We start from the raw sequence: 27554 nt of genomic DNA on the forward strand, positions 1-27554 counted from the left end.
TATAGACGGTAAACTCCAAAGAGCAGTATGGTATGTATAGTAAGAGAATCTGTTTATATTAATAGTATGAAAGCTTATTATTCGTATTGTGTTAACACGACACATGTCTCTCTACCATAACATGAAAATATAGTAATATCATGCATAATTTTGTGTGCATTATCTTTAGTTATTACAACAATAGTAATGAAAACCATTAAATTTGCTTAAATGGAGAAGATAGCAATTTATAACTGAACATACCTAAATGAATGTGCGAAAAAACATCACTCTGGAATTGACCTGCTATCAAATACAAGGATAGGCTTGTTGGGATTAAGGTCTGCACCTCAATTCCAATGGATAAGAGTTAGAATATTAAACTCAAAAGGACAAATCCTAATCCTTTACCAGGCAAGGAGAAAAAAGAAATGGAGGGGGAACATGGATAATGTAGATGGACAAAAGGACGGTGGTGATGAAAGAATCACGTGGTGATGACGTGCCAAAAGAGCTTTAGAAAGCATGAGGATGTTTGGCTTTGTGTTGGAAAAGTGTTCAGAGCATTGTCTAGTCCTTTTACTGGGAACATGGACAGCACAAAGTCCATCAAACCTCTTTGACCAAATTTTGGTCAAAAAAGAAACACTCAGAGTGAGTTCCCATGGTTTTGGGATTGTAACCAAGTTTAGACTTTAACTTAGGACTCAACTAAATATCTAGTTTAGGGAACCAGCTTCAAATCCTTGTTTTTGACATCTTTGTCTCCACCCCCACTTCAATGTCATGGAATCTTTCTCACTTGCATCGCATACATCCATATAAAACACACAAATTGCTTATTTTATATTTTTTTATTTAAAAATTAAAAATTAAAATTAAAATTTTTAAATGAGCTTGTTATATTTAATAATAATAATAATAATAATAATAATAATAATAATAATAATAATTAGGCTTGAAAATTTTAATATTTGAATGAATTAAATTAAATATTTCAATAAATATAAAAATAAAATAAAAAAAAGGTGTAGTGAAAGTGGAGAATATTATATTATAAACATGTAAGTAGTAAAGGTGTATGGTATTGTGAGTAACAAGAAAGAATAATTAAATGTGTGAGGCAAATGTAATTAATTAAATATAACCAAAATGCAAGCATGAGGATATTAAAACAAACCATGAAACAACAAACAGACAGACATTCCCTCATCACTCTGTCCGAACACAATCTCACTCTCAGACATTGCCACCGCCACATCCCCCATTACCCCCTTTCCTCTTTTAACTTTTTATATTTTTTTAAAAAAATATATATATTTTTTTATTTTTATAAAAATTTATATTTTTTTTTATTCCTAAAAACAATACCAACTTTGCATTCATAATGATGCCACTGTTTATAAAAAAAATTGTGTTACAATTTAAATTTTTAATTTTAAATAAAGGCGGTGCTGTTAAAACCGTAAAAAGAAATAAATAAAATAAAATAAAAGCAAATGTTAAAAGCAGTCAAAGTCAACGCTGGGGCTAACGTACGCTACGTTGTTGTCGCTGAGCAAATGTGAAAGACAAAAGGCTGCGAAACAAAAGCCCTCATGTCCTTTGCTTTAACGGCTTCGTAAGAACTAACTCTTCCTTCTTTTTTTTTCAATTTTTAAATAATTATTATTAAAAAAATATTAAAATATTTTTAATTTCCATTTAAAAGTTGTGTTGCGTCAGACTTTTGCCTTCAATTTCAACTACAAAAAATCATGATTTCCTAAATTAAAAATTAATTATGAGTTATGTCCCCAATTTTTCCTTTTTATTTTTTTTACCAATTATATAATATAAATTTATTAATATTGTTGTTACTATAATTTTTTAATTAAAATTATACTTAAGTTCTTAATTATATAAATTTAATTAATTTTTGAAAAAAATAACAATCTGCCCTTCTCACAAAAATTAAAAATATATTTATTTTTATCCGCTACAAATTGTAAATAACTTTTCTTTTTTAGATAGTAATGTATTGATTAACTTTCCCGTATATTCCTATTTTATATACATTAAAATAAATTTTATTAAATTATAAATTTAATAATTAAATTATATAAATGGAGCATATGTTAATGCCAATTTAATATTTATTGTTTTTTAATTGTATTAATTATTTTTTTAATTTATATAAAAATAATAATTTATATATATATATAATATTTTTTATAACATCGAGTAAAGAGGACAAAGAAAATTAAACAAATGCAAGAGCAAGAGGAAACAAATTGAGATAAGATTTCAAATTATTAACTATTTAATCTTTTTTTATAATATAAAGCATAAGGGTTTTTTTTTTTTTAACCAATGCAGGATATTACTGAAAATAGAAATATTTAATTAATTTTATTAAAATAGATAAATTAAATAATAAATTTTTATATAAAAATTTAAAATGAATTTTATTTTTCAGGTGGTAGTAATTTCCTTGAACCCACTCACGGAGAGTGTTGGCACCTTGGCTTCCGCCGTCACCGTACCCGCCGCCATTCTGGCGGATCAGAACATATGTCCTAGAACACAAAACGGCATCCCTTCCGCTACTTTGATTGGACAATTCCATGTCAATTTTATCACCAACGGAATTAAAACTGTAATTAGTTTAGTTTAATCCATAATTATTATACTAATTAAAAAATAAACTATAATATAATTTAAAAACAAAAAAAAAAAAACAAAAACAAACAAAGGGACATGCAATGCATTGGGTTATCATTTTAAGGGTTATCGTGAGCACACCCACTACAGTCTCACCGCCATTTTGCTGCCGACATGTTCCTCTTTGCCTTTCACTTCCCCTACACTATTATCACCTCTCCTCTCTTTGCTAACATGTGCCTCCTTCCCACTAAGTTCAATACCTCATCACGTGCTTACTTTCCTCCTCATTTTTTAAAAAGGAGCTGGAATATGGGTTTTGGGAAAGTGGAACCCACATAGAAGTGCCACGTAGACAAGGGGTGATCGAAACAAGAAAAAATGAGGGAGATTTGGGTGCCAGAAATGTGCAAGTGAAATAGAAAGGGAGATGCCAATTAAATCTAAAAATGTTTGACTATACAAGGAAAAGCCAGACACATATAAAAATTTGAACACACTGTGGATGCCATCACGCTCTATCCACAATCAGCCATTATCATCTTCTCTCCCTGCTTTTTGCAGCTGTCTTCTTAAAGGAAAATTCCACTCACTCCCCTCACCGTCTGATTCATAATATTGATTTCAATCCTAGGCCTACACACAACAGATATGTGATTCCCTGCCTTCTTTATAGGGCTCTAAGAATCCCAATCTCCCCAATTTAATATGTTTCGTGTCTTATTCACTAAATTTTACGTGTGGATAATTGATTTAAACTCAAATTTATATTAACAATATTAAAATTCATTTTAAATATAATTAAAAATTAATATAAATTTAAATTTGATAATTATTATTATTTAAATAAAATTTAAATTCGTTTAATTTTATATTTTTTAATTAATAATTTATATAAGAAATATTTTTTATTAATAATTTTTATTTAAAAATTTAATATTTCTTAAATATTTAAATTTAAATTTTAAAATATAAATATATAAAAAAAATTATAAATATTATTATAAAATATTTATTTATATAAATGAGTTTGTGGGTACGCTCAAAACATACTCTTAGCTTTGAGCTATGCTGTGCTGTCCATTCTCTTCCTAAACACTCAGAAAAAGGAACTACTTTCTTTTCTTTTCTTTTCTTTTCTTTTCTTTTCTTTTGCTTTTAAAAGAAACACCCATTTGTACGGACTTCTCCTGCTTTTTAAGCTCTATTTTTATAATTAAAAGAAAATGTTGCTAATCACTTTTGCTTAATTAATTTTTCCCATTATTAATTTCTCAAAAAGTTGTTGTTCCACATTGGACATGCTGCATACATTTGTGTATGTCTACGCATATATGAGGCATGCGTGTTGTGATCCACGGGAGCCAACCACGTGCCGCACACATCCACCTCCTCCTATAATAATAATTTTTTTCAATTGGTCTCACACTTCAAATCTCATAGACCTTGTAATTTAATTATTTAAACCTCATAAACTTAAAACATGATATGATAGGTTAAATTAATTTTTTTTTAAATAAAATTAAAGTTAATTAATTTTATTGAACTGATGGTTTGAATGAAATAAATTTCAAAATTAACACTCTGTTTATTTTGAAAAATTATTTAAAAAAATATATATTTTTTATATTTTACAACGTCTGAAACATTAAAAAATACCTTGATTATCTGAATTGGAAATCAGGTTCAGGTATTTATGAATTCACAATTCACACAGCCAATTTGCGGCAGGACCTAAGACGAGGATCTTTTTTCGGCGATATTGTTCCTGGAATATGGTATATATACGGCTGCTACTAACTAAACCATCTAGAACGCCATTTCAAGATATTTATTCTAGAAGGATCCATGTTTTCTGTTCATTTAATTTTAATTAAATTTAAAATTTTAATTCTCAATTTAAAAAAAAAATCTCAAAATGCATTTATTTGTGAATGATATTGTGCTAATGGATGAAGAGTTGAAGTTATAGAAAATACATAATATATGCAAGGAAAAATATTTATTTAAATATTAAAAATATTAAAAGTGAATGGTATTTAATTTAAATTAAAAAATTAATTGAAATAAATTAATTTAAAATTTTAATTTAATTTTTTATCTTTTCAACTTGATTTTTATTTTTAAAAATTTTAATATTTTAAGTTGGTTCAGTTTTAAGAAAAAAATATTAATAAAATTAAACTGATTAATGATACTAGTATAATATTTTTAATAATATGAAAAATTAAAGCATAATTAATATTAAAATATTTTAATTTAAAATATTAAAAATAAAATATAAAAAATAAAAAATATATTAAAAAATTTAATCGATGAAATTAAACCGAATCAAATCGGTTTAATTTAAATTAATTTTTATTTAAAATTATATTAATTTTTATAAATATTAAAATTTTTATTTATTTATTTCGATTTAATTTTAAATCAAATCAACCGAGTACTTACTCTATTATACATCATTCATTATAAATCAATATATAAATAAGTGAATTCAGTCATTAAAAAAAATTATAAAATTCACTTTAATATATTTTAAATATAAAGTGAATAGATAAATATGATAAAAAATAAAAATATTACAATGAATATACAGTAATTTAGTAAAAATTCAAGTGAAAAGGAGAATACCTACGATTAAAAATCAATTCAAGTCCAACTGTTATTATATTAAACTAAATATTTATGGCGATTAGAAAAAATATATATATAAATTGAAGACAATATTTGATGAAATCTATGAATATGAATTCTTTCAAGATGTGTTATTAGATACTAATGAGATAATGGGTTTGCTAAATGGATTCCTAATAGAAACAATTTATAGAAAGAAATATTTTTTTTTCCTAGAATTTTAAAGATTTTCTTTCATGCCAAAAGGAAAAAAGAAAGCCGTCCAAATCTAGATAAAAACTTGAAATATATACAAGTAGAATAAATGGCCATGAGAATATTCATTAATTCATTACATTATTAATTAATTGCTTGCAAACCCCACATGATCAAGAATATATGCCCCATCCAAAATTCCATCCAATCTAATGTCTACGTCATTTTCATCTTATATGATTGGAAAAACAATAATTAAGAAAAAAAATTACATGTAAATTAATATATGTATTACATGGCTCCACGTTGAAATAAAATTTTATTATAATAAAAAATATAAATTGATTCGTTTCTATATTTGATGATGTTGTAAATAATATATTTTAAAAAATAATATACAAAATAACAAAATCAATTTTCTATTTGATAGATTAAAAATATGTATTATAAATTGAAAATATGTAAATTATTTACACCGGATCAAAATATTAAATAGTGCTACACACTCTTAGCTAATAATTATTTTATTTATTAGAATTGAATACTTAATTTCATTTAAACTCGAAAAGTGTCAAATCACTAATTTTAAATGGTAATTAAAAATTAAAAATATAATAAACAATTTAGTACAATGAAAGTGAAGTAGTTTATTTACTTATTTAAAATTTAAAATTATTAAATTAGAGAAATCTAAAAGTCAATATTTTTTGCAAAAGATCATACATAGATTTTTTAGTTTTACTATCATTATTGTTATTATTATTTAGCTTTATATTGAAGAAAAGCAATTGAGAGGCGAAAACTAGCCGGTGACGGAAGAGGAGCAAGGAGTGATGGAGATGGGGCCGGTAGGGTCCAAAGAGAAGAAGCTAAAATGCGCATGAAGGTCACGTCAAATAAAAGTGGCAAAACCTCTGTGATGCCCACGTTCCTTTACCATTTATTTCCCTTTTTTTTAATTATATAAAAAATACATAAATAAAATAAATTTATTTATTAGTAGTAATAGGGCCGACAACAAGGACGGGGACAGCCGTCTATTAACCAACAACTCCCTTCTGATAAAGCCTGTTCTTCATGTCTCTCCCCTCTCTGATTCCTTAACCCCATTTTTTTTTTTTTAATTTTGAAATTAATATTATGTTTTTTTTATATATTTATTTTCCTGTGTTTTGGGTGGAACTGGAAACTGAAAAATGGAAAGTGTCCACCTCAATTGCAAGATGACAAACATCATAAAGCTTAAAGAAGGCTTTTACTCTACAAAATCTCTTTCTTTAGCATGCGTTGAGTAGCTGACGACAACATGACAGACCAACTTTTCTATGACCAAAATACCCTTATCTCTTTTTTATTAAAAAATTATAAAATTAAAACATGATTCTTTCTATTCTATTCCACCTCACTGCAGCAGTTGCACTACTTCTCTTGGACCCTCCTCTTCCCTTCTTCTTCATCGCCTCTATAAATAGCAGCCATTCTCGCAGCTCCTTTCACACCTAAACTTCCAATTTCACCTTCATTTACCCAAAAAGGAGAAGCTTAATATATATATACTTGGTGGGGTTCTTGATAGACACAATGTATCAGACGGAGTCGTCGTGGGGTTCTTACATGCCACCAAGAAACGTTGGTGATCCATTGGAACGCATAGAGAGGCTAGCGTCAGAGAATGCGGTGGTGATTTTTAGCATAAGTACTTGCTGCATGTGTCATGCCATAAAGAGGCTGTTCTGTGGGATGGGGGTACACCCAACAGTGCATGAGCTCGACGAGGACCCAAGAGGAAAGGAGATGGAGAAGGCTCTCATGAGGCTTCTTGGGAGTTCTTCTGCTGTTCCTGTTGTGTTCATTGGAGGAAAACTTGTGGGTGCCATGGATAGAGTCATGGCTTCTCATATTAATGGCACTCTTGTGCCTCTTCTCAAGGAAGCTGGTGCTCTTTGGCTCTGATCAGTGATCATATTCTAAAGAAAGAGAACACAAAAGAAGAAGAAAAGAGAAAATGATGACTCAATAGTAAAGAAAGCAGAGGAAGAGGAGTGGTGTTTGTGAGTGATTCTCCTCCATTTTGGATAGACTAATCACTGATGTTTTTAGTTTTCCTGCTTCTTTTTTGTCTTTTTTTTTTTCTTTGGTTTTCATTTTCTGGACCTATTTTTCTGCATATGGGTCTTCTGGTTTGGCTTGTGTTTTTCACTAATCTGGGTCTCGTTGAGAAATGTAATTGCTCCCTCCTCTGTATAGAAAGAAAAAAGAAAAAAAATATCTACTCATTTACTCTATCTCCATTGCTGCCTTGGTGTTCTGCTCTGGCATGTGGAGCCGGTTGGAGACGTCAACGGCGTCGTTTTACGTTTCAGGTCAAAGAATATATATAAGTATATATTTTTTTAAACTAGTAACACGGCTATTACATGGTTCTTCCCTTTTTGGTAACAATTAGGTAACCCTTACTTTTACGAGATCTTTATAGAAAAGGTTAAAAACACTTACAACCGGATTTTCGCCGGAAAACTCGCCGGATGAATCCCCTCCTTTAGAAACGCAACGCCTCTCTCCTATTATTGTGGTGGCGGTGGAGGTCTGGTGATCTCTGCTCCACTCTCTTTTCTATTTCTATTGACTCTCAACTCAACCCCGTACCAGTGACAATAGATCCTTCGAAGATCGACGGTTCAGTGTTAAGGAATGGGTCCCACATTGATGGAGGTGGGGGGTCCATTTGGGAACATGATTTAACTTGACCTTTTCACGCACGGCCTGGACTGGAAGCCAGAACGAGTGTGAAAAAGTTGGGAGCCCTCTCTCTCTCAAAATTTTCAGTCTTTTCTCTAATGATGTATTGTCCGTACCACGGCCCACCCATGTCGACCTAGGCCTGAAGATCATACACCCTACTCTATATTTATTTTCTTTTTATATTACTTTATTAATGCAGATCTTTATTTTAACTAAATTATTCGTAACCAGAAATACAATAATTTTATTATAAATATAAATATAAATAAAAATTTATTATATATTATATATTGTGATTAGCAATTAATAATTTATAACAAGCATTGAATTAAATAATTAATAAAAATTAAATTAGATTTAGCAAAATATTTATTTTAAATACAATAATTTTGTCACATGCATATCTCCCATATTTATAGGATGAATAGAGATGGTAGTGTTACCTGGTTTTCGTCTCTATTGCTGATCGTTGACTATAGATTATGAAAGGCGACCACTTATCCAAACGGTTCCTTCTTTCGGGTCAAGTTTTGGGTCTTTAGGGGGCGTGCTTAATTTTTTTTATGCTCTTTTTTGTTTGAGCTCTATAGACTTTTTATTTATGCATAACTATTGTATGGGCCTTGAGCCAATGAAACTCATTTTTCTATATATATATATATATATTTCCACCTACAACCCATTGAATTTCAATAGAAACACATATAACCATATACAGAAGAGAGAAGAAACCAAAAAAAAAAAAAAGCAAGAAACAATCCAAACCCTGACTATGATATATTTGAAGTATTGTTGATAATTAGCGGTTAATAAAATCTTTTATAAATAATCTAATATAATAAATTAGTAATTATACATATTGATAAATCTGATTTTCCTCTTACTCCATGATAAATATGATTTTCTTCTGGGTCCATCATATGAGTCTTTCAATATTCGATTTGATGAAAGAACCTGCAAAATAAGGAAAGATGGTCAGGGGTCTACCGGGGATGCTCCCGGTGGAGACCCTCCGACATTCATGTCAGGTTCATGAACTAGTGTAATATGGATATGTCAGAGTTGCAGATAAAAATAAAGTAAAAGAATTTGGAGCCGAGGAAGAAGCCGGAAGAAGAAGGAATACCCCCCTTCTCTCTGCTAGTGATGTATAACTGCCTCTCTGCTACAGTGCCACTTTTTCCTGTCACTCAGCGCCGTATGTACGGATGTGTCAGAACCCTTCTCTAAGCCAGACAGCCATTTAATTCTTCTCGGCGCGCATGCAGACAGGGCTGCGAGGTGACTGGACCTGCTATTCTTTCTCACGTCACCTCACTGGGTTGGACTTCTTCCCATTGGACCCGGGCTCATGGTGGACCCGGCCTACTCCGCGTGTCTGAATCGGGGCTTAAGATGTCGGGTCGGTCTTGCTTAAGGAGGGCTTGATGGGCTTTAGGCCATTGTTCTCCTCTTGGACCCAGCCTCGCCCAGGGTAAAGAAAGCCCAGCGGTCATCAATTGCCCCTTTACCTCCTCAGCAGTTATTACATGAGTGGTAAGAGGGTAAATCCCTAGACTCCATTTATGACTGCGCGGCTCGAGAACTGCTCTTGTCAAGAATGTCCTTTCCTTGCCTTTTTATTTCTTTGTCTCTTTACTTTGATGTTTGACTGTATGGCGATCTGGAGATGTGTATTTGATGATGAATGATATTTCACCTCGGCCTGTACCTCATTATTATTTTTTACTCAGACTGTCTTCTGGCTTTGTCAATTTTACTTAATTGATGGACCAGGCTATCTCTACTGGGACTTTGCTAGTCGAACTGACCCGAGCTAAGAGCTCGACGTCTGGCTAAGCTTCTAACTTGCGAGTTTTTCTTATTTTCATGAGGGCATTTTTGTTTTTGGCTTATGACCTCATCAGTGCTACGAGTTCGGATATATAATACCTAGAGGAATGTCTTATTTGCATGAGTGCCCCGCATTAGACGATTTTAAATCTTGTTCTTGTTATGAGCTCGGACATCTTGTCTCTCTGGATGTAACCTTCTGGCGGTCAGTGCGGTCTAAGCTGTGTGCTCCACTGGGATAGGGAGCTTGGCCTTTTGTCGTTTTCCTCTTCTTGGGTCATCTTTGCTAAGTGTTTGTTTACTGTGGGTTAATCCGAGCTGTGAGCACGGCCCTTCGCTTTCGTTTATCCTTTTGTGCATTCTTGCATTTACAGGCCTTTTCATATAGGGAGCTCGGCTCTCTGATATATCTTCTATACTTAGCTTTATTCAACTTGATTGTTATTTGTTGTGAGTTCGTCCGTATTGCGAGTTCGGAAGCTCAGATTTTTGTTCTTTGCTTAGGCTTTTATGCCTATAGCCTGTGATGCTGCTTGTGCTATGAGCTCGAGAGTTCATGATTTCATTTTCTTTACTTTGGTGCCCCGAGCTCTTTTGTGAAGTCTGACTTAATTTCTTACTTTCTTGTCTAGCTTTACACAGGCTATATTTCAGCCTGACTGCTTGTTTGTTCAGCTTTTAACCTTTCTTTTATAGGTTTATAGCCTCGTCAGCATAGACATAAGGCTCAGCAGGGAGGTATGTCTGGCCCCTCTGGGCTTTTGGGAAGATCGACCCCGGGTCGAAGAGGTTGGACTATCGATTTTGGGTTTGACCATACTGAGGTTTGATTCTTTTCTATATAATGAGTCAAGACTTTCCACTGCCCCGTCCGATCATTCAGAATAGTTCATTTGGCCTTTTACATTGCTCCTATCCCCTTAATTCTTTATCTAAGCATTTGGTCCTTGAGTATGTCTCGGTGGTTTGGGTTTTTTGCCCCTGAGTGCTTTCCGAGCTATCTTCCCTCAAGTGTTTTGCGAGCTCTTTGCTGCTTAGACCTTTCTCTAGGCTAGCCAAGCTGATTTAGTGCTAGCGGTCAATTCTCAAGGTTAGTACCTCCTATGATTGCCCCGGTCCTTTGTTTGGTTCTTTATCTTGATATGCATTTTGCTTAGGATTCGTCTCGCCTTAATTTGGTCTGCCTATTGGATTTACCAGTACCGAGCACATTTTCTTGAGATCGGCATGGTGCTTTGGCGCTTTGGCGCTGTGAGCCTTGCATTGGCCTTTAGTAGGTCGCATTGCTACATGATACAGGCGTTGGGGCGCCTTAGTTTAATTTCGTTATATGCTGGCTATTTTGCGAGATCGAGGTCTTATTAGCCTGTAATCCGAGCTCTTTCGAGAGGTCGGATTCAGACTTTTTATTTCTGTTTCAGCACCCTCTTGAGGTCAGCGTGGCGCTTTGGCGCTTTTGGTTGTTGTGCGAGATCAAAGTCTCTTTACCTTATGACCCGAGCTCCTTTGGGAGGTCGGAGTTTAACTTTTCATTTATGGTCCAGTGCTCCAATCTTTTATGTGAGGTTGGAACTATGTTCTTATGTGTTGTTTTTGTGTGCTGTCATCGTATACCGCTGTCTGCTATGAGCATACGGTATTTTTTAATAAAAGGCCAAAGAATAGTTTCCTTCGTCCTCTCAGCTCAGTTTTGTGGTGCTGAAGGTCTTTTTCCGAGGCCAGTCACCTATCTTACTGAGAGCTTGCTCAAGATTCAGGCTCTTTGGCCTTACTGTCGCTTCCAGACTCTTTAGCCTTGCATGGATTCAGGCTCTTTGGCCTTACTGTCGCTTCGTCATCTCAGCCGGTTTTGTGATGCCGGGGGTCATTTTTCGAGACCGGTCACCTACCTCACTGAGGTCTTGTGCAAGATTCAGACTCTTTGGCCTTATTGTCGCTTCGTCATCTCAGCCGGTTTTGTGGTGCCGGAGGTCATTTTCGGAGCTCGATCACCTACCTCACTGAGGTCTTGTGCAAGATTCAGGCTCTTTGGCCTTACTGTCGCTTCATCATCTTAGCCGGTTTTGTGGCGCCAGGGGTCTTTTTTCCGAGTCCGGTCACCTACCTCACTGAGGTCTTGCGCAAGACTCATGCTCTTTGGTCTTACTGTCGCTTCATCATCTCAGTTGGTTTTGTGGTGCCGGGGGTCATTTTTCGAGCCCGGTCACCTACCTCATTGAGGTCTTGCGCAAGATTCAGGCTCTTTGGCTTTACTGTCGCTTCATCATCTCAGCCGGTTTTGTGGCGCCGGGGGTCATTTTTCGAGTCCGGTCACCTACCTCACTAAGGTCTTGCACAAGATTCAGGCTCTTTGGCCTTACTCTTTCTTCTGAATTTTTTATGCAAAATAAGAGCTTGCACATAGCGTATATGACGAGAATGCTCGATGTTAATTTAATAATATTCATCAATAAATAATATGTCGCACATGACACTTAGTTTCATATTTAAGATGAATGTAAATATAAGTTTTGACTAACAATATTAACTCATGTAATTCAGAGATTCAATAAATAATATTTTGCATGTGTAGATTTCTCCAAGATTTTTCAATTTATAAAATACATGATCTTTCTCTTAGGAATGTCTGTGCTAACATTAATTAATAATAAAATTTTCATGACAATACTTGAATTTTAATGTTATGTAAGCAATTGTCAAGATATCTAAATTCAGGTAAGTATACTTTAATTAAATTTAGCGTTATCATTTACATACAAAACATATCTTTTAATAATCTATGAAATCCTTTGTATTCAACAATAATTAATAAAAAACAATTGCGGTAATCAAAGGCAGTCTCGAAATTCTAAGGCAAGATTAGAGCTGGAGCATAATTTATGCTAATGACAAGTAACAAACATGTGGCAATTTTATGTGTACCTTACTTCAATGTCAATTGGCAATGAATCGTGCCCTATCCGACCTGAAATATTAGTCCGACCTCGCCTATTTGTTGTCCAGTCAGAGAACTGTCTAATCTATCCAACTTGCTTTACTTTTCCTCGCGGGTCTCCCCCCTCTTTCTCTTTTTTTTTTATTTATTAATTTTCTCTCTAACTTGCTAATCTGGGACTTTGTAGCCGACCTGCCCATCTCATCTTTACAACATATATACGGCCGACCTCACAATTTCAATAAGTATATACATCACTCATTCTTTTTTCTTTTTATAGAGAAGATTAACATTTTATACTTATAGATAAGTATTTCGATCTTAAGTTTCACTTCATCGGGTTTCAAAGAAAAAGATAGTAGTAATAAAATCAAATAAACATTAAAACAAACTTCTTGAAAGACTATCAAAATATTCTCGAGTATAATGAATTTTTCTTTTCAGCTAGGTTACTGTAAGCCTCCAGCTTCCTTTTCGCACAAACTTTCATACCTTATGTGGATCTCAATGGGTGAATTTAGGAACTTTAGAGATAGTAAAATCTCTTTTGTTCCCACAGACGGCGCCAATTGATGAATCTGATTTTTCTCTTACTCCATGATAGATGTGAATTTCTTCTGGGTCCATCATATGGGTCTCTCAATGTTCGATTTGATGAAAAGACCTGCAAAATAAGGAAAGATGGTCAGGGGTCTACCGGGGATGCTCCCGGTGGAGACCCTTCGACGTTCAAGTCAGGTTCATGAACTAGTGTAATATGGATAGGCCAGAGTTGCAGATAAAAATAAAGTAAAAGAATCTGGAGCCGAGGAAGAAGCCAGAAGAAAAAGGAAGACCCCCCCTTCTCTCTGCTAGTGATGTATAACTGCTTCTTTGCTACAGTGCCACTTGTCCTTGTCACTCAGCTCTGTATGTATGGATGTGTCAGAACCCCTCTCTACACCAGGCGGCCATTTAATTCTTCTCGGCGCGCATGCAGGCAGGGCTGCGAGGTAACTAGGCCTGCTATTCTTTCTCACGTCACCTCACTGGGTTGGACTTCTTCCCATTGGACCCGGGCTCATGGTGGACCCGGCCTTCTCCGCGTGTCCGAATTGGGGCTTAAGACACCGAGTCGGTCTTGCTTAAGGAGGGCTTGATGGGCTTTGGGCCATTGTTCTACTCTTGGGCCCGGCCTCTCCCAGGATAAAGAAAGCCCAACGGTCATCACATATATTTTGATATTTTAAAATTCAGAAAATAGAATTTAATGATTGTTTAAATTTAGGTGGGAGGAAAACGTTCCTCATTTTTATCTCTTTCCCTTTTATCTCTGCTAATGATGTCTAACGGTTTCTCTGTTGCCATTGTCTTTGCCACTCAGATTTGTGTATGGACGTGTAAGACCATTTCTCCACACCAGACGGCTATTTAATTTCTTCTAGCGCGCATGTAGGTAGAGCTAAGAAGTGATTGGGCCTGTTATCTCTTCTTACGTCACATTATCGAGCTGAATTTTTTTCTGTTGGATCCGGGTTTGAGAATGATCTAGCCTGCTCCGCGTGTCTGGATTAGAGTCCTAGATACTGAATTGGTCAACCTGAGGAGTTTCGCGAGTTTTGGATCTAACTTTATCGAGAATGATTAAAACCCAACAGTTATCATATTTTAATAGTAAAATAAATTATATGACAAGCTAGTTTTTTTTTTTTTTCATAAGATATATATCATTGCTAAAGGCCATCAAGTTACAAGGAAAAGACAAAGTTCATCTGATACAAGGGATTAATTCTAAAAGAACTATCTTTGATGAACTTTTTACAAAGGAGATGCGAAGCCTGATTGTGAGCCCGACGTACCCAAGAAAAAGAGATAGACTGGAAGGATTTAGCTATATCTAACGAGTGAGAGATAATATCTTGAATACTAAGAGGAGCCGGGTTACCCCTACAGGCTTGAACTGTAATAAGAGAATCTCCTTCTATAATAGAGCGAGAGAAACCTCTATTTTTGGCAAAAAGAAGTGCTTCTCGACAAGCAATGCTCTCTAATTGTAAGGAGTCTAATATCGAGGCCCACGAATGACAGCACCAGTCAATAACACTTCCAGAAGGATTACGAACAATAACTGCAGTGGCTCCTGAATTCGAATTCTTATCCCAAGCTGCATCGAAGTTAAGTTTTACAAAACTGAGAGGAGGGGGTTGCCAAGAAAGTTGAGATTGATGAACTAACAGTTGTTGATCCATTTCTGATTGATGCGAGGGGAGTGGAGGGTTGGAGGTGGCTTCTCTAAAATCGTCTCGATTTTTGATTGCCAAGCTAACAGACTGTTCAGCTAGTTTATATATAAGGACAAAGGCTATAAAGAATTTTACATAATACTTAATTTTTCATTTGTTTTATAAAAATTATTTTTTTATAATTATTAAAGTTTGGATACTAAAGAATAGTTAATACAAAATACTTTTTTAATTAAAGAAAATTACTTTCTTAAATTTTTATTTTTATTTTTTAAATAATAATTAAATAATTAAATAATAAAAAATTACTTTCTTAAAAAATATTTTCTATATAAAATATTTTAATTTTCTTTTACATATTTTCCGCCAACAAATTAAATTTTCAGGGTTATCAAAAGCAGCAATGAGCAACAATTCATGGGCTTTTTGCAAAATTAGGAGCGGGAGAAAACTTATTTGTGGATTTAGGATTAGATATAAATTATTTGCGGATTTGGGGTTGGACTGCCAAGTGGCACCCGAAAAGAAAACCTGCCGCCCGTTTAACAGGCGCCAGGACCTGGCGCCATTTAAAATGGCGCCAGGCATTTTTTTTTTTTTTTTAAGAATGGCCTGGCGCCACTTAGAGTGGCGCCAGGCCATTCTTTTCTTCTTTTTATTTTTTTTTTATTTTTTTATAAAATTAAAAAATAATATTATTATATAATTAAAAATTACTCATATTATTTAACAATAATATTATATATTATTTAAAATATTATAATTATATTAATTAATTAATATATGAGTGTATAACTATTTAAAATTATAAAAATTAAATTTATTTTTATTAGACTGTTATTATGCAGTCGTACAGAATAATATTAATATCCTAATATTTTAGAGAGTTATGAAATATACCCTTCTAAGTGGCGACAAGTCATTATTTATTTTATTTATTAAAATATTATAATTATATTAATTAATTAATATATGAATGTATAAATATTTAAAATTATAAAAATTAAATTTATTTTTATTGAATTGCTATTATCCAGTCATACAGAATAATATTAATATCCTAATATTTTAGAGAGTTATGAAATATATTATTATATAATTTGATAATTGCCGGACTTTTCTCACTTTAGGGGAAATTAAATCCGAAAAAGTGAAATAGGTCTAAGGTCTCAGAAACCCACTTTATTTAGCCGGTCCAGCATATTCGGTCCTGATCCAGACACGGGACAGATCGGGTTGCCTGCGAGTCTGGATCCAGTACGAGGAGTCCAGCCTTGTGATGTGACTTGAAGAAGGACAGCAAACCCAGTCAATTCGCAACTCTGCTCGCATGCGCGCTGAAGGAATTAAATAACCGTCTGACGTGAAAAAGGTCCTGATATTTCCGTATTAACGATATAAGCAGTTTCGGTTGTAATTAAATAATATTAGATATTTTTATAATAATAATTTTTTTTATAATTTTAATATATTAATATTGAATAAATTTTATTATTAATTTTTAAATAAAAAATTACTGTAATTTATAATTTCATAATTATAAAATTAATATTATACTGCGATCAGATATATAAAAATAATTTAATAATATTATATATATTTATTTAATGATAAAATTTTTTATTATTTTAATAAATTAATACAGTAATATTATTATTAAATAATATTAATAATTTTTTAATTATATAATAATATTATTTTATAATTTTATAAAAAATAAAAATAAAATAAAAAAAGAAAAGAATGGCCTGGCGCCACTCTAAGTGGCGCCAGGCCATTCTTTAAAAAAAAAAAATAATGCCTGGCGCCATTTTAAATGGCGCCAGGCCTTGGCGCCTGTTAAACAGACAGCAGGTTTTCTTTTCGGGTACCACTTGGCAGTCCAACCCTAAATCCGCAAATAATTTATCTCTAACCTTAAATCCACAAATAAATTTTCTCCCGTCCCTAATTTTGCAAAAAGCCACAATTCATAGATAGATAGAATTTTTATCAATCGGGAAACAGAAAAAAAAAAAAAAAGGAAAAAAGGAAAAAACAACTAAAGCTAGCTACAATAAGCGTAACAATGGAAATCCCCCTCTCGAAAGAGTTGAAAAATTGAGAAAGCAAAAGGAAATGGCCCATTAGACACTTCCTCAAAAAAATTACACAGCGTCTACGTCGGGTCTGTTCCTAGGGTTTCTCCTCTGTCCCCTGATCTATCTCTTGCTCTCTATGTGGCTCTCATAAACCCTAGAGAACTGCAACTACTCTTGGAGGTGATTGTTGTTTTATTTAATTTTACTGGACCATTATTTGATGATTATTATGTTTATGGCTTGTTTTATTATTATTGTTTAAATGAAAAATTATGGTTCGGTGTCTGTTGATTTTTCCGCGAAATTTTGTGTTTATTTGATTGATTTTCTGTGCAGGAGTGTGGAGATTGACACAAATTGGAAGTTAGGTTCTGAAGAGAACTGCGTTAGTTGAGGAGCTTTTTGTTCAATTTGAACTGGTGACGATACAAGCTGAAATGCCGGAGGAGGACCTGGTAGAGCTTAAGTTCAGATTGTATGATGGATCGGATATTGGTCCTTTCAGGTATTCGCCGGCCTCCACTGTGGCTATGCTCAAGGAGAGAATCGTGACTGAGTGGCCTAAAGGTCAGAATTTTGAGACTCTGCTCTTTTTACTGGGCTGTCAAGGAATTTGTTCACTGTGCAAGGCAATTTATATCATCATTTTCATTTCGTCCTTTGAGTTTGTGAAATTGAACATTTGAATTGATACGAGAGATGCATGTTTATGTTTGTTTTGCTTTTGCTTATTTGCATGAATTGATCTTGACTACGGGCCATCTTTTCTCAACTGCATTTTCCTTCCCTTTTTATTTTTAAATATTGGCAACTTGGATGATTAGAACTTAGAAGTGGCCTCCATTATGCTCCTGATTTATAATTCGATTTTGTGACAATAGTGGTAAATGCACATGTAGTGATTGCTGTGGTGTCGCAAGCTTCCTGGAAAGTACCTTCTGCGTCCTGACCATATATTTTGATGATATTTAATCTTCTCAAAATTTTATAGTGCTATGGATAACTTAACTGGCAGAGGGGTTCAACTAGTAACACTTTTGCAAGTACACTAGAATTTGAATTTTCCATGTATCTTGTGATTGGATATGAGTAGTCGATCTACTACTTGGTCTCACCTTTTTCCAGGTCTCAGTGAAATAATTATTGATAGGGTGACTTTAGTATATGTGCTTGGTCTTAGTCTTAGTTGAATCATCGAATGTACTGGATGTTTGAATGACAATGCAAAAATTTTTGCTTCCTGCAACTAATATTTTAAACCACCTTAATCATTCATCTTGTTTAACAACCTTACTTCTACCTTGTAAATTCCTTTTCAAATATATTGTCTTGGTCTTTCTTGTTTATCATCATCATCATTATTACTGTCTGGCTGCATAAGTGCAACCAAAACTATGATGATATTGGTCAGCAACTCTAATGGCTTAATATTTCTCTTGATTTACATTGGTATGCTGCTGAATATAGTTAGCAAAATCTATTGGGTCTATATATGGATGGATAATGGATGTACACCTTTTACATGGCAATTGGTGAACATGTAAATGTACTGAAGTTGCATTTATTTTTGGGCATCTTTTTTCTATCTTTATTTTTCAATGCATGTGTGAACAACAAATTTTCTTCCAATGTTCTCTTAAGGAAGAGACTTTTATTTTCATGCATATTGTAGGCAGTCAAATTTAAGCTTTCAGAAGTATCCTCCATAGTATTGAAATAGATGAGGATCTTTGCCCATTTCCTTTTTTTATTTAAAAAACTTAAAGTTATTATTTTAATCTACTTTTCCCCTTGAGGAGAACAGCTATATAAAGCGATACTGTTGTCCGTTGGCCTCAAGTTAAGATTTATTATGTTTAATGAGTAATTTATTTGTGAAAACAAAATAGTGTTGTTATTATTATTATTAACTTCCACCCTCATTAGATTCCTTCCACTGTCAATAATTTCTCAATTTTACCATTCTTTTAGAGAATAAATATTTTTTATTGAGATGTATGTAAAGTTTTGAATTATGGATCCTCATTAAAGTAATGTGAGATGAGCATGATGATTGTGTGTCCTCTCATGAATAGTGCCCTTCTTTTAGCAGATTCTGGCATTTAGAAAGCATAAGAGGGATATCGACTGGGGTTCCTAGCAATTATGCAGATTTTCTTGAGTTCCTTTTATTCTCTCCTCTGTTCATTTTTTTGGGGGGGAAGGAAATGGAAGGGAGGGGAGTGTTGGGGAACAGTATAGGGTATTTATGCTGCAACTATTCTGCCAAGTTTGATCCTGCAAATATGACCAATGCATTCCTACTACACACCCAAAAACATGCTATCTGTCACATGGATTGTCACTTTTGGCTATTGCTTAGTGCATATTGATCCGTGAAATTGCACAAGATGCATCTTTATGATTCATAGAATGTGATATAATGATCTGATGTTGAAGTACATGAGTGTTTTTAAAAGTAACCAGATTAAATGTTGCTAAATCCTTAAGCAACAACTATTCTGAATGTTTATTTCTCCACATGCCACAACGTTTAATTATATTCTGAGGGGAAGTTCAAAGATTTAAAAATCATTACATATTCAATACCCTTCACCAAAATTCCATTCTTAGAGAGAGAATGGAATTGTTGACACGATGTTATATCAGTTTACTGCTAGAGAAGATAAAAAAAGTAATGCCTTGGAAAGTTCTTATCTTCTTTAGATTTTTTTCTCCCCTTCCAATCTTTTCTTTTTTCTGACTACAGTAAGGGAATCAAGACATACTTTCCAATAATTAGAGAGTCGATGCCTATCATTACTTCCATCCCCTCTTTTTATCCTCTTCTCTTGTTAAAATGCTTGGGGACTCACAATGTAGTTGGCTTTGGTCAAGGGACTCGGGGCTAGGAAAACCACAATTCTAAGCATATATCTCGTGAGAAAGCATTAGGTTATAGACTTTGTATTTTGCTAATTATCACATGTTAATAAGCATAATTAAAGAGTAAATTGGTAACTATGATGCTTTTCCCTTCATTGCTTTTGCGATGGTAGCACAAATTGCCAGTAGGGCCCACCTTTGGCAATAAGTATGAGAACTGTGGATCTTTAAGGGCTTACAAGAGACAATCACATGAATAACATACAAGTGAACTAAATCTAAATAGCTAACACACCCTTAATTTAAAACCTTCTTTCATTTAGGATTGAAATGAAATTAGGAATCATGTCATCTTCTCTACCACTGTTGTCCTTGCCACCTATCTATGCCGCTCTCATTAACTTTTCTCTATTTAATGAAAATGCCAAGTAATCAATGCTTTTTTTAGTTTGATTCTTCAAAGAATCAAAGAAGGAAAACCGATATGATTAAGAAGAGGAGAAAAATAGAAAAATAACCAACAAAATAAACCATGAAGAAATGAATAGTAGAGGATTCAAGAACTTTCTTAGTGATGGGACTTGTAGAAGAAACCTTGCTATTTGTATTGTTGGATAATATAAACTTGTTCTTCCCCATCCTTTTCTATATCTTATATCAGAGCAACAAAATAATTGGAGAGAGAGAGAGAGTAATGAGGGTGATTTAGGAGAAAGTAGTTGTGGAGATGGTGTTTCTATTTTAGTGGAGGGTTGCTGTTGATAAAGAGAAGAATCTTGGATTGGTTAAGTGGGTCCTTTCATGGGTTGGTTTCTATATAGGCTTGATTGAGTTTAATGCCAAATTAAAACCCAAAGAAGAAGATGAAGCAGGGGAGAATTTTAGGCCATTTGGTAATTCTTTTTTCAGAAGTCCTTGTTCTTTTCTTTAAATTCCAGCTTATTGTGTTGAAAAGGTGAAGATGGAATACTGTGTATATCATCATTCTGGGGAGAAGACCTGTCCATATGCTCTTAAATGGGAAAAAAATGTCCTTTAAACTCTTGATTGCAAAAAAAGAAATGTTTTGAGACACTGAAATAATAAAGTTGAAAACATTTAGACAACACCAGTGTAATTATCCCATTAATTAATGCAGGGCGGATGTTCTGGAATCTAGATAAACACTGCTGGGTTTCTTTTCCTTGCATGATACGATTTTGGTTGATGTTGTTCATCCCAAAAAGAAAAAGGAAAAAGAAATGAGGGATGCAAAGAGGGAGGGAGGGAGGGTTGTCTTATGTGTTTCCTTCTGCATTTGTAGTGCATTGTCTAGTTTTCCTTCTGCAAACTCAGATTTCAAATTTCTTTGCTTTGGCTTATGGATAATCATGCTTTTGGGACGACATTTCTGTCAATGTAATTTTTGCTTTTGATTTTTAATTGTATTTTTATAATAACAAAACGATACCTTCTGATTTGTCATAGATAAGAAAATTGCACCCAAGGCAGCAAATGACATCAAACTGATAAATGCCGGGAAAATTTTGGAAAACAACAAAACTGTTGGCCAGTGTAGAGTTCCCTTTGGGGAGCTTCCAAAAGGGGTTATCACCATGCATGTTGTAGTGCAACCATCTTTAGCAAAAGCAAAAACAGGTATTTGTGTATGCTTGCATTCAGTGAACATTATACGAACACATTCAAATCTTAATCCTCTTGTTTGGAAATAAAGATTTTGCAAGGATTTAATTCAATTGATTTATTTTCTATTAATTCTCTTGTTTAAATCAAAAGAATTTAATTCTTTCTAACTTAAAAAAAATTATTTTAAAAGGATTTGAAAGCATGTATGATTTTATAAGAATTCAGTTAAACTATTTTCTTGCAAAATAAATCAATCCAAACTAAGAGAATATGCATTCAAATTGAAGTTTTTGACCTGTAATGGGATGTAGCCCATGAAATTTGCTGTCATTTCAATGATGAGACTCGGTTTATTTTATTGGTTTGAACAGAGAAAAAAGTGGATGAGCCCCCAAGGAAAAATCTCTGTTCATGTTCTATAATGTAAAGAGAACAGGGCGTTAATTCACATTAAAGCTCGGGAGGTTGGCTTGAACTTGCTAGGATCTCATGGCCATGGAAATTGGTTGCTGGAAAGACAATAATTTGTAAAATGGTGCCATCCCTCAGTGCCGCACCTTAGTTTTGAGGGCATTCCTGTATAACAAATGTGGTGGTGATGATGTATTTGCGTTTATATAAATGCGTGTCTCTGTATTCCTACAGCACTTGCAGACTGCAACCTTTGTTATAATTTATTTTATACAAGGCCTTTGGTTTGACACTTCATTAGCCATATCATTAGTGGAACTTTTGCCACTTGTTATTTATTATTGATATGAAAAATTCATCTTTGCGACCTGTTATCTCAATTTATTGTCTCAAAGGTTTTGACGATGTTTATAACTCAGACACCCCCCCCCCCCCCCCCCTCCTTTGTTTGTTTTATTCATTTTTGCTACCATTGGTTTCGACGGAGACTTTTTACTGATAATTTTATGCTAGCGTTTAGGATATGGGATTCGAAAAGGGAGTAAGAGTAATTAGTTCGTTTCTTACCGTTTCGACAAGATGCCTACGGACTACAGTCCAATGGTTACGATGGAATTGATCCTGTATATGCAATAAAAGAATTAATTGGAAGGTTGTGAATAAATAAATTAATTGAACTCCATCTAAGCTTAAGATACTTTTCTACAAAAACAAACAAACAGACCCATCGTTTTCCTTTAATCTTTCTCGGCACTAGTGCTGTTTTTTATGTATTTTTTTTGGAAAAAAAAAAAAACTTGTACCCAATGAATTAAAAACTTCAATAACAAACAAAAGAAGTCCCAAGACAAGAACGACATACACGTGAAAAAGAGGAAAGAAGCTATAGATTATCAGCTCAGCAACGCCATGCAGAAGCAGCAAGTATAGCCCTATCTTGCCACCCCAAGAGCAAACAACCTTTATCCTCCGTCAATCTATACCCATCACATGAATACAAGCCCAACAATATCTTGGATTGAGTCACTGCATTTGCACTCAATGGCACCCCTTTAAACCCTTTCCCTTCCATTATCTTCCTCCATTTCTCCAGCCTCTCATGCCTCGCTGTCCTCTCGATTCCTTCACACGCCACTATGTTCCTTATCTCTGGAGCAAATATGTATTGCTCCACTTTCGCCCTCTGTGCAGAATCTGGTGGAAAAGTTGCATCTAATGAATCAAAAAGTGCTGAATAATAGTGCAATGCTTCAAGGAACCTACCCAAGAAGTATGGTCCATTGTGGCTCGCTTCTTGTTCAACTATTGTCACTATGTTGGGTGCTTGATCACGGATCATGGTTAAAAGGTTTCCTAGACAGTTTCCAGGGACAAGGTGGAGCCGGTTAACTGAGTTAACAGCTAGAGCCTCACCAACCCTTCGGTTGAACATGTGGGGTTTCAGGTCTTCCAGTGCTTCAGCCACTGGATGGAACTCGAATGGAACATGGAGAGAATGCGCTAGTTCTGTTAAGCAACGGCCAGTTTCTCTCACACCCTCGATGGAGGAGCCGACTCCAGTTATCCGGAGAAACGGAGCACCACCTGGTCTAGCTGCTAAGGCTTGCATGAAAGCTGGCCACTGATAGCCTTGCAGAATGTCTAGGTCAATAACGTGAACACGTTCCTCTACTTCAAAGGCCTCAAAAATGGCTTGATTAGCAGTGAAATGAGCGAATTTTACGTATGGGCAAGCTTGGTAAAGAATTTGATAAATTTTGAGAACTTCCATAGAATTTGGCGGATAAGGAGAAAAGGGTTTTGGAGTTGAGGTACTAGGTTTAGTGCTAAGTGTTGCAGCGAGCCTAGCACTTAGTGCTTCAGTGAAGCAGGACGCCACTCGTTGCATGGAGTCACCGAGGGGTGTGACCACCCGATTAAGGTGGTGGAGATATTTTCTTGCTAACATGTAATCCTCCTTAGCCACGGCTTCAGCACAAACAAGAAGGAGGTGCACCAGTTGAAGTCCACTGTCTTGCTCCTGTAAAAATATATGAAGTAACTGAGATTATACCGAAAAAAGGAAATAGAGAAAATGGAAAGAAAAGATTAATGGTAGTGAGAGAGTTTCACCTGCTCATCAGAACCAATAGGGAGAGGCACCATCAAGCTGTGGTTAAGATTCTGCTGCTGCTGCTCTGCGGATGGTGTTGTTGATGGCGGCGGTGGTGTTGTTGACCTAGGTGGTGGTTGTTCGTGTTGCTTCTCTTTTTGCTCTTGTTGTAGTTGCTGTGACAGTGGTGCATTTCTCAGGGAGCCCATTTGGTAAACATCTCTATCCTGGGTCAGCTGAGAGCCAGCTGATGATGTTTCACTCACCGATCCACCAAACCTCGTAGGATTTGTCGCGGCTAAGCAATCCAACACAGCAGGAACTGTGCTTGGCATATCAAACAACTGCGATGAACTTCCAGAGGAGAACCTACTCGGTTGGCATCCTCCAAGCCCATCTCTTTGATAATCATCCAAGAAATCCTCAAACGCAGGCAAAGAGGAAAGGGTCTCAATTTGCATATATTGATTATTCGGAGAATTAAAAACCCTATGGAGAGGGCTTTGTCCCTTCCCTTTATGACTGCTACTAAAAGATCCAAGTTGAGATAAATGGCGAGGCGGGGAACACCCAGAAAGACTCTGCACTTGCATTGCATTAACGTAGTTGTAATTGCAATTTGAGGTTTGTGGAGATGGCAAGTTCCTTACAGGAGACAAGACCATGAAGTCAGAATCCAAATGATCAGAGAAAAAGGTCTCCCATATAGAACTATCCGGCGACTGAACTTCGACGTCTCCATCCAACTCAAATTTCACAGCAGGGAAGCTGAGGCTTGGTGGGGTTAAGCTAGAAAGTTCCAAGTCAGACGACAATGGAGTTTTCTTAAACTCAGAAACAGATGATCCATTAGGAGAAGTAGGTTGCATGATCTTGTTGCATGAACTCTCACTTTTGATTGACCCCATGCTTCCACAAAGAGAATTAATCATACCTCTAAATTAACTTGTTCTTCACTCCAGAATTGTTCTAATTCATGGTGGGTAGAGTTAGCCCAGTGGGGAAATTTAGTTGGCAAACTATAGAGCAGAAGTTACTTAGAGTGTTTTCTCTCTTTTTATTAACAGGGATTTGTCTGATTGTCCAGTGTGTGTATGAAAATGAAAGAGAAAGAGACAAAATGCAGATCTAATATCTTATGATTGGAAGTTAGCAATTAAAGACCTCCAATTTATCACCTCCCATGAGGTTCATAGCCAAGTTTGGGTGTTTCGTAGAGGTAGAGGCTCCAACTTTGTCATCTTGGATTTGATGTTTTTTCAACTCATTTGCTTCTTTACTTTGGGATACCACCCTGCACTTTCACTAAATGACAATTTTCTTGATAGGTCCCCACTTTTCCTTGGGCCGGCCCAGCTCACAACAAGGAATTTGGAATGATTTATTTGTGATGCGGGGTGATAATTTTTCTTTTAAGTATAATCAATTTTGAGGATGAAGATTCTAATTCCAATACACTAAAATATATTCATAATTGAGAAATCATAGGGTAAATTTTATTATTTATAATATAAAAGAAATTAAATTTTTATAAATAAAAGTGTAATAGATTGTATAATTTATTTTTAGAAGATAAATTTAAAATGATATGAGAAAAATAAAAAAGTTAAAATATATGGAGAAATAAGACAAAGGAAGGACTTCTTCATCAATGCATAGTATGGTGAAAAGGAAAGATTTGTATATAAAGACAAAACGGATCAAAAACTTAGTCTTTTACGTTAACAAGGAGGCCCGCATTTTTTTGATACTTTATGCTCTGTTTTTTTAAACAAATTATAATTAATTTTTTTAATTTTACAAAATATATTAAAATATTTTTATATTTTAAAAAATTTATTAATTAATCTTTTCATTAATTTTTTTTAAATAAAATTAAAAATTAAAAAAATAAAATTTAAATTTTTTTATATTTATTCAAATTTATTTATTATTAATTTAAATATATGAGTGCAGTCTTTCCATTAATTTTATCATTATAATTTTAATATTTAAATTTTATATTTTTTAAAAAATTTATTAATTAATTTTTTAAATTATTAAAAAATTTATTAATTAATTTTTTATAATAAAAATAGAGAATTTTTAAAATGTTTAAAATATTTTAATATATTTTTTAAAATTGAAAAATAATAAATTTTTTTATATTATAAAAATTAAATAATAACTTATTTTTTTAAATATATATATACATCTAATAATTTATTTAATATATATATCTACTTCGATATAAAATATTTTGATCGCCGTTGTAATCTAGTATAGTCCATAGTAAAAAAACTATATATATAGTTAAAATCATTTTCATGAATTTCGAGTTTATCACTAGGGAGGTAAACGGGTAGGGTACCCGTAAAAATTAAACTACCCGAATCCGAACCCGATTTATATTAGTAATATTAGAATCTGTTCCGAACCCGATTAAAAATTAATTTAAATTATTTGAATCCGTCTCAAACCCGATTATTATTATCCGAATAAAACTCGAATCCGTTTAATCTCATATATTTTAATTAATAATTTATATAAAAAATATTTTTCATTAATAATTTTTATTTAAAAAATCTAATATTTTTAAAGAATATTTAAATTTAAATTTTTAAATAAAAATATATAAAAAAAATTTATAAATATTATTATAAAATATATTTTTTATATTAAATTAATTATTTATATAAACGGATTTGGGTAGTGGGTACCCTGTATATAAAATTTAAATCTGATCCGAACCCGCAACGGGTATTATTTTTAAAATTTAAATTCATTCCAAACCCGATTATAACTATTCAAATTCATTCTATTAGGATTCAGTCGGATCGGGTACTCAAAAATATCCGATCCGTTGCCATCCCTATTTATCACTATGAAGTAAAGAGTTGACTGTACTCCCGTGCACTGAATGGTTACCTTCAATTCTATTTTCCTTTTTTTCTTATTTAAAAAAACCTTCAATTCTATTTTTCAATATATATTAAAGATCTGTATGGTGATAAGTATTATAAATTGATTTATTAGTTAATTTTTTTAATTTAAAAATATTTTAAAATTTTTATTTATTAGTTTAATTATTAAATATTAAATATTAAAAATTAAAAAAATTAATTAATAGATATTTTTATAAAATTAATAAAACTAATAATTTTTTAAATAATAAAATATTTAACAATTAAAATTAATATAAAAATTAATTAATATTTTAAAGATATTGAAAATATTTTTTAAAATCTTATATACTTATAACTACTAATAATTTACATGGCTTTTTTTTTATTATTTGTTTTGAAAATCCAGAAGAT

At 33.4% G+C, this 27554-nt stretch overlaps 4 protein-coding genes across 4 annotated transcripts; 2 read left to right on the forward strand and 2 right to left on the reverse strand.

Moving 5' to 3' along the window:
- The first annotated feature begins 6840 nt into the window (after window positions 1-6840).
- LOC110627019 (glutaredoxin-C5) lies at window positions 6841-7734 on the forward strand. The gene has a single exon (XM_021773233.2). It carries the CDS (start codon window positions 7033-7035, stop codon window positions 7402-7404), a length of 372 nt encoding a protein of 123 aa, XP_021628925.1. The 5' UTR covers window positions 6841-7032; the 3' UTR covers window positions 7405-7734.
- A 6954-nt stretch (window positions 7735-14688) lies between these two features.
- LOC110625612 lies at window positions 14689-15189 on the reverse strand. Its single transcript, XM_021771244.1, has one exon. It carries the CDS (start codon window positions 15187-15189, stop codon window positions 14689-14691), a length of 501 nt encoding a protein of 166 aa, XP_021626936.1.
- A 2001-nt stretch (window positions 15190-17190) lies between these two features.
- LOC110625790 (membrane-anchored ubiquitin-fold protein 4) lies at window positions 17191-22463 on the forward strand. Its single transcript, XM_021771440.2, has 4 exons — window positions 17191-17444; window positions 17601-17831; window positions 21597-21767; window positions 22127-22463. The coding sequence occupies exons 2-4, from the start codon at window positions 17702-17704 to the stop codon at window positions 22180-22182; spliced, it is 357 nt and encodes a 118-aa protein (XP_021627132.1). The 5' UTR covers window positions 17191-17444; window positions 17601-17701; the 3' UTR covers window positions 22183-22463.
- Window positions 22464-22687: 224 nt separating this feature from the next.
- On the reverse strand, window positions 22688-25381 carry LOC110625611 (GRAS family protein RAM1). Its single transcript, XM_043962134.1, has 2 exons — window positions 24279-25381; window positions 22688-24186 (listed from the first exon to the last, which is right to left on the reverse strand). The coding sequence occupies exons 1-2, from the start codon at window positions 25188-25190 to the stop codon at window positions 23065-23067; spliced, it is 2034 nt and encodes a 677-aa protein (XP_043818069.1). The 5' UTR covers window positions 25191-25381; the 3' UTR covers window positions 22688-23064.
- Window positions 25382-27554: the final 2173 nt, after the last annotated feature.

Source organism: Manihot esculenta, chromosome 11, assembly GCF_001659605.2.
Source record: "Manihot esculenta cultivar AM560-2 chromosome 11, M.esculenta_v8, whole genome shotgun sequence".
Taxonomy (NCBI): domain Eukaryota; kingdom Viridiplantae; phylum Streptophyta; class Magnoliopsida; order Malpighiales; family Euphorbiaceae; genus Manihot; species Manihot esculenta.